The sequence below is a fragment of the Mya arenaria genome, chromosome 9, assembly GCF_026914265.1.
Source record: "Mya arenaria isolate MELC-2E11 chromosome 9, ASM2691426v1".
NCBI classification, from domain to species: Eukaryota; Metazoa; Mollusca; class Bivalvia; order Myida; family Myidae; genus Mya; species Mya arenaria.
In genome coordinates this window covers 1,393,851-1,402,108 of record NC_069130.1, presented here as the reverse complement: position 1 = coordinate 1,402,108, position 8,258 = coordinate 1,393,851, and the positions used below count along the sequence as shown (strand labels likewise).

Genomic DNA, 8,258 nt, shown 5'->3' with positions numbered 1-8,258 from the left:
ATGACAACTACTAACTGTCAAGTGTAACCTTTGTATAGAATGGTAAACAATGCGTATGAATATCTTTAATAAACAAGTGAAAACAAAGTATATATCTCAGACAATCTATAGAAATATGTTTTATTTGTCTTTGTGAGTTTACCAATAGTATTCATAGTAAGCGTTTATAAGTATATTTTGAATTATTTTAATAACTAGTGGGGCGCTTTTTCGCATCTCATAGTTTAGAATTATGAGCCTGTTTTCTTTCGTGTCGTCACGCTCTGATGATTTTGGTGTCCCGCATGCACGCGCTCAATATAGTTTATGAACAGAAAAATACTGGTTCCATCACCATTACGTCTTTTCTTCAGGCTGATAGTATGTGCAACTTTTGAACAAAAGTAGTGCTATGTGTGACCGAAATAGGGCTCTGCCGAGCTTCGCTCGGTTAAGAGCCCGTATTAAACCACCTGCCTTGTCACGTTGCCACCTTTCCTGCTGAACATATAGCCATCTGTCATACAGCTCACTTGTCCCCTACGCTTTAAGTCACACAGCAGCCGTCTAAATAGCGGTCTCATCCCACTACCCTATATTTCACAAGGCAACCCACCCTACAGCTGTTCCCAAAGCAACTAATCTTCAGTCCATACAACCACATTCATTGAAGCTCAACTTCTCATGCTATAGCCATCAACACAGCTGCTCAAAAATCCAACTTCAATGCAGCTAACACATCCATTTGTCATACAGCTCACACAACCACCTACGATGCAGCTCACAGAGCCATATTTCCTGCAAACCCACAGAGCCAGATACCCTGCAAATCAATCATCCATCCACCTACCATGCAACTTAGACAAGACCTTTACCATTTGACTCACCAAGCCCACCCCTCCCCCCCTACACTGACGCTCACGCAATACCCTACTCCAAGACCCACACAGTCCATGATCCCTTCAGCTCACACAGCCAACATACCGTTTTGGTCATCCAGCCACCTACTCTTTATGCGAATTTTCAGGTTTGTTCTGACAACAAAAAGCAAATGTTTTATGTATTACTTCTGTTCCGTTTCTTTAAAAATGGAAAATTCATTTGTTCGTCATTTTTTACATAGCGAATTTCTTTACAATCAGATACACAGGTAAAACCAAATGACTAGAAGGCCATCTTCATTCGCAAATAAAACAACACTCATGGTATATAATGCATCGGTGAGTAAATAAATGATACATTTTGCAGCACATTCCACGTTTTGAAATTTTCGGTCTCAATTCATTTCCACCTAAATAGCATTTTTGTTTGGTAATTCAACCAATTATGATGTGTAATTAGTTAATTATTAACCTTATTTATTATGAAAAAACGACTGTATTGGTGTGGTCTTTACCTGGAAAATATATATATTCACACAAAATACAATTAAAACCTTTCTCACAATGGTTTCGTGATTATGAAAAAAATAATAAATTCAACAATTAACACCTCAAGTGGCAAAATGTGTCCATGCATCTATACATAGTAGCATGTGAACAAAGAAAGCTCATTTCATATGCACCGTTGGTAAATTGTTTGTCTGAATTTCAACATTATAGACATTCGATGCTCATTTAAATTCGAAATTAAAACATAGTCACGAATAACGCATGCAGGTGTTCAAGCAGATTTAATTATAGCCTCTTTTTACGTAAAATCACTAACCAGTACCATGGTAATAATCGGAACGGTCATGATCAGCATATCCTTTTATGGTAATAATGACGTGACTACTCAAACATTTCATTTACATCAATGTTCATATGTTTTAAACCTGCCCTTTATTCTGCATTGTTGAAATTGGAGATTTAAAGGAGTATCAGAAGAAGAAAAAAAAGAGCTGCAAATAAAGGTTTGCAATTATTATATACACAATAGATCAATTTTTATTTTTACAAATAATACCTTTTGAAAAGAAAAAATATTTTGAAACAGAATAAGAATCATAGTACTCTCAATTTTCATTTTACATTTTAATAATCTTTGCATATTTGGAAAGAGATTCAATTGAAAAATAATTATTGTGTACAAAACACTCACCGCCTACAATGTGGATGTTTTATAAAGTAAAAACTACTTGTATAATTATGTTTCAAATTGTTCAAACAACAATTAGCGGGCGATGATCAGACGGTACATTTGTCCTTCAAGACCAGCATGTGTCCATAATTCACTCATATTCACTCGCAGAAAATAATTATGTACTAAACACATTTAGCTTTGTGGAATCTTATCTTTATAAACACACAATCCTTTGTTAGAAACTTTTAGTTAAAATTTTATTTTTATATTTTACCTATTTATGTATTTTGTGTTAATACTAAGACATCTTATTCTTATTTAATAATGTACTTCCGACTATACGTTTGTCAAACTAATTTGCCAAATTTCCATTTACTCATTAATTGGTTGTATTAAGTTATAGGGAAGCTCGCGCATGCGCACTGGCTAAAATAGAGGACAGCGATAGGCATTTAGTTCTGAACACTAGATATATATGCAAGTATTACCGCGTCGGGCTGCGCACGGCATTGATCGTTTAAATCAAAAAACTATTTTTCTAATATAAAAGATACACATCATATATTAAAAAAAAACATCCAGAAATTCCACAATTAATTTCGCGTTAGCTATCTACTATATAGAAGGGCGTTATGAGTTCCGGTAAATGCTCTTGCTAATGGGATTGCCGAACAGATTCCCATCTCCATACTTTGAACGCTGACAACTAAAAATCCACTAAGCAGATTACAAACGCCACATGTCCATAAATATTTTACTCAACTGCCAAATTTACATTTAATCTTTCTTTGGTTTTATTAAGTAAATTATTTAGAACTGAATTCATTGGTCAGGGCCAGGCTGAAAATTGTATGCAATTGAATAACGCATATGTATAGCGGAAACAAAGCAACTCGGTCGCGCTATAAAGCTTACTTTTGTCGAGGCAAGGGTGAGTCTGTGATGCGAGAGTCCAATCCCCATTAACTCACATAGCAATGTATGCAGCTATGAACAACATCATCTTTGTTACATATTGGCATCTTACATACCACCTTCTCCTTTGTCTGCCAGATGTCTTCTTTTGTTGGAATGACTAGGTTAGACAATAAAAATCCAACGAGCCGGACATGCTTCCCACGTGGACAGGTCTAGCTTTTTTGCCATCATGCATGGAAAGACCTTGTCACGAGGTTTGCATTGTTTCGCCTATGTAACTTACAAAAGCGGGGTGATTTGGTGATCCCTTGAGCACATAAATGAGAAAGGACAGTTTACCTAAATTTTGTTTGGACATTATATAGCAATTTTCAAAATATATTAAGGATGAATTTCTGTATGTTAAAAAAATAAAATGAATATGTGACTTTATTCAACTGAAAAAAATGAAAATCGCGGAATTATTATTAATCTACAGTTTACTTCTGTAAGAAAAAATGAAATTTATTTAAACCAAATGTTTTCATTATAAAGGCGTTGATATCAGATTTTAAACAACGTTTTGACGTTATTATTTGTAAACAAACAATAATTGATCATAGAGAATAAAGAGGATTTATGTCAATCTAACTTCAGAGCGTTTGTCGATCCCGATTTTGATTCGATTTTCATTCGGAACCTATTCGCGAGATCGGTCTTTATCATAGGTTTAACATGGGACTTTTTAATCGTACATTATGGAGAAATATACAGGATGTTTTGTACGGGCGTGCATCCCGACACAGAAATATATTTTACGGTCACGTGTTGAAAATAAGTGAATACCATGGGCGAATAAGTTAGGTATATAACGATAAGCGATATTCCGAACCCAAAGGAGGAAGGGTCATACCTTCCAACATGGTACAAGTATTTTTGTTGTTTTTTTTACACGGATACAACTGAATTTTCCGTAAAATTCCTTGAAAAATTTCGCTACATACAATTGAAACAAACATTATTTTAATCTATTAAATAAGTAAGGGTCAGGGTTATACCGATTTTGTTTTGCAAAAACAATTAAAAGTGTAAGAAAGGGAAAACAAAATGTACAGTTAGGTGTTTTATAATTTAAACATGTCAGTTTTTCGACAAAAACAAGTCGAGGTATTGTTATAACATGTAATTCTTGTCGGTGTCGTCGGGGTCAGCCTCGTGCAAATGTTTTACCTTGGTAATTAATCAACCCCATTTAAGATAGCCAATGTAACAATTAGCAGATATATGCTGCCATCGATAATGTGGACATGCAAAGTAAGGCCAATCCTTCTGGCTGTTATAATTAAAATTGACAGTAAACCTTTAGTTTCGGTCATTTTATATAAGAGTGCAATAAAACTGGCATTACGACAAAAATGAATGTTATTTCCGTCAGTATAATGTACTCGGTTAATAAGATAATACTATTTTATCAGTAAGGTCAATGGATATCTCAACACATTAAATGGTATTAAAAATATACCAAGATCTACCACTGAGATATGAGATAAGGTTGCAGAAAAGGGAGAGACAATAGATGCGTTATCAGTCGTCTGGTTGATAAATTTAACTCCACACCCGTCATCAAAATCTAGTCAATAAAGTTAAGCAGCTACAGGTGAGAAAAGCATACAGTACTAACTAACTAACTTTTATTTCTTTAATGTTCTTCCTCAGATCAGTTATGTCTTCGAATGAAAATCCAACTGATTCGTCAGCCAGCAAGGACTTTGGCACGAAACTCAAACTATTTGAGCAAACTAGCAAAGGGGAACCAACAGGGGTAAGTTTTTATATATTTCTGCTTTAAAAAAATAACGCATATAAAAATACAAACTATTTTACAGGTCGATTTGCAGCATCGATACTTTGTTTGATAGTTATTATATATATTTAACCATTCTAAAACCAGAGTTCCCGTTGCTTTTGACGCAAATAAATATAAATATGCTGACGAATTAAATAAAACAATACAGATATACTCGTGTGAAAATTGGGCACGATCACATTTTATTAAACCCTCTTTGACCAGCCTGAGATATTTCGGGAAGACCATGAACTCCTGATTCTAGAGATGTACATTCTGTTATGTCGCGGATACTAAGAATTGACAAGCACATTGTTTATTTTCTGAAAGGCATGATTTCCAGTTTAATTAGGCGATTTTCAACAGTTTCTCCTTTTCATGAAGGTGACTTTTAGTTCTCATCTAACAAAACGACAAATATCCATGTGGTAATCGCCCAGAAGGAAAGCGAGTTCGCATCGTGTCGTTGACTAACTGTCTTCACGCACTTCAAGCGGATATTGTTATGCATACACTCGCATATTAGATGATGACGTCACGTTGTCTGAAACTGTTTATATTTTTTAAAACGTTATTAAAAATAAGTCGAATTTGTAATTTTTGTTAATGTTTTTGAGCTCAGCCTTTAAAATTCGAATAATAAATTTACATGATTTATGCTTCTAGTGTGAGACTTGTTCTTTCCTACCGGATAAATTTGTCTTATAACACAAAGCATACTGTTCACAGTAAGACACAGGAATGTGTACTCACAAAACCTTAACATTTATATTGACACATCATTTTGGCAGAGACTCGTTTTGATCGTTTTAAAATGAAATTATTAATGTTCGACTAATTTCTAATTCTAAACAGGATTGTCACTTTAATCTTCACAATTTAGCTTTTGCTCAAACTTTTTAATTCAAATGCTTCTTAACGGTCATTTTTATTCAATAAAAGTTAATGAAAAATGTATATTAACTACCTCCAATTTGTGTTTGCAAATCCTAGATTTCGCAAACTCAAGTACCCTTTAAATACGCTGTAATCGAATACTGACCTATAATTTAGATAGAATGCTTCATTAAGGTGTGATTTTGGTGTTTTTTGTTTGCGAAATGTTTTTGGAAGTTTGTCTAATTGACCCACCAACTTCGGGCCCCAGCGGGGTTTTTGCAGAAAAACACGGAGTTTTTCACACTCCCGCGGGATTTTTCTCCCGTTTTTCAAGAGCTGGGGAAAAATCCCGCGGGGTTTCAATAAAACACGATCCAAATTATTTTAGCTCAAAACAACATCTTATATCAAAAGAAACATTATGCTTCGACACCGGAAGTGAAATAACGCGAAACAAAAAAAAACCCCGCTTTTTAGTACGGGGTTTTTCTCCTGCGGGATAAAATTCCTACATTTTAGCAAAAAAAGAAATCAATTCAAGCTTTATGTTTTTGAGATTTTATACATTACTTTAATGTAAATACTAATTTGAATGACTATTCTAGAGTCATTTCTTTCATTTGAGAAATCTATTAATTTAATGCATATTTTACGGGAGAAAAACCCAGCAAAAATCAGGAATGCTATTTAACGAAAAAAACCACCGACATAAGCCATTTCAATTTCCAGCGGTTGGATGTTGTTAAGGAAGTGAAGTTGTTTTACATATTTATATTGAGTCAATAATATTAAGTTAACATGTGTTTTTAATATAAAAAAAATCAGATTTTAATAATTAGTTGTTTGTAACCGTCGGCATCGTCGATATACAGCCGTTATAGCCATCAGTGATCTTCCAGTTTATTTATTGTCTACATGATCACTTTCATTTAAGACTTTAAAATTTCATTTAAGAACTACCAAGTGATATATAATTTCGTTTAAATAATGGATAACTAACCCCAAACCCCACTCCCCTTCACTGCCACTTAACATTATAAAGCTGCACTCTCAAATTTTGCCGTTTTAACAGATTTTTTATTGTTTGTCTTCGAATTACCCATTATTGGTATCTTAAAACCAGTGGTTAAAGACTGCTGTCAAAATATATGATAGCAGATTTTTAAATTTCAGTCAGAAAACTTATCTTTTATCTCTATAAACCGTTTCTTACGGTTCAAGAAAAATGCATGAAACATAAAATTTTAACTTATAAAGAAAAAGTCTGTGACTATTTTATTGTCAGCAGTCTTATATGAATGGTTTGAATGCACTTTCAGGTTCCATGACAAAAATTAAAGAAGTTGTCAAAACATTCAATGTGTGAGAGTGCAGCTTTAATAATTATCTATAATTATTTTATTGTCTAGGAAAAATACCATTAATAACTACAATTTTTTTTTTTGCTTAACAAAAATCTCCCCCCCATAGACACACACACAAGAGACACAACCCATTTAATACTAATGTAATACTTTTGTAATCTATACCCTGTGTCCACAATGTTTTATACTGAATGTTAAAGGGTTGGTAAAACAGTATGGATAAGGGTGTTCAATATGGGGATTGAACCCATGATAGACAATGCACTAGCATTGTCGCCTACTCAGCCCCGGTGGCTGACCCCGGTGGCTGATTCCCACCCAGACATACATTAAAGGGACTTGGACACCAGATGATCCAAAAACAAGATATTCAATATTACCTCAAAACAAGCCTAGCCGAATCAATACCAATTATTATGAGACTGATATTTCATCATTTAATGTGTTTAAAAGATTTCATCACTGTCTCTCTCTCTGAGACAAGTAATCTTTAAAAAAATAGCACATAATGATTTTCCCGTTTATTAGTATTATCTACTTTAAGCATGTAAAGGTCACATAAACATATATACAGATAAATACATGATTGCTATTTCTAGATTTACTTCGATTTACATGGTAGACAAAGTGAGTTTATTTCGACTTATATGATTACATAAGTAAGATTCAGTGACTGTACACTGTTGAAACATAACAGTTTGATGATAAATTTTGACAATATTCACTTTTTCTTGCAATGTAGAATCTTGAGTCCGGTCCCTCTATTATCAGATTCTGTGAAATAATTGCTTTCAAACAATTGGAAGAGCTGCATGGTGTACTGAATACAGTAGTTTAATGAATTCCATCCACTAGCTGAATAAAGGATGAACACACATTTTAAAACCACATATCAGAAGTTTTTGGAGAGCATTATGTCAGCAAATTTAAATGCAAAACAGCGTTGGAAAATAAACAAGATTATTTTTTTTTTACATGTTTTATCAATGATACATGGCGATCATCAACTTATTATAAAAATCAGAATTAAAAAACAACAACATTTAACCATTTATTAAAGCTGCACTCTCACAAATTGAACGTTTGACAATTTTTTTTATTTTTTGTCTTGGAGCCATAGTTTTCGAAATTCCATAGAAAACAGTTAAATAAGACTGCTGAAAAATTAGATTGTAGATCTTTATATTTCAGTTCAAAAATTGATGTCTTATGCAATAAAACATTAATTT

General features: G+C 33.5%; 1 protein-coding gene across 1 annotated transcript in view; it reads left to right on the top strand.

The window, feature by feature from the left end:
* The first annotated feature begins 1,800 nt into the window (after positions 1-1,800).
* The window catches only part of LOC128245468 (guanylate-binding protein 1-like), a 60,233-nt gene continuing 53,775 nt past the window's right edge, over positions 1,801-8,258 (top strand). The window contains exons 1-2 of the mRNA XM_052963644.1: positions 1,801-1,873; positions 4,657-4,762. Of these exons, the coding sequence (XP_052819604.1) occupies positions 4,664-4,762 (99 nt within the window). The 5' untranslated portion in view covers positions 1,801-1,873; positions 4,657-4,663. The remainder of the gene's footprint in view (positions 1,874-4,656; positions 4,763-8,258) is intronic.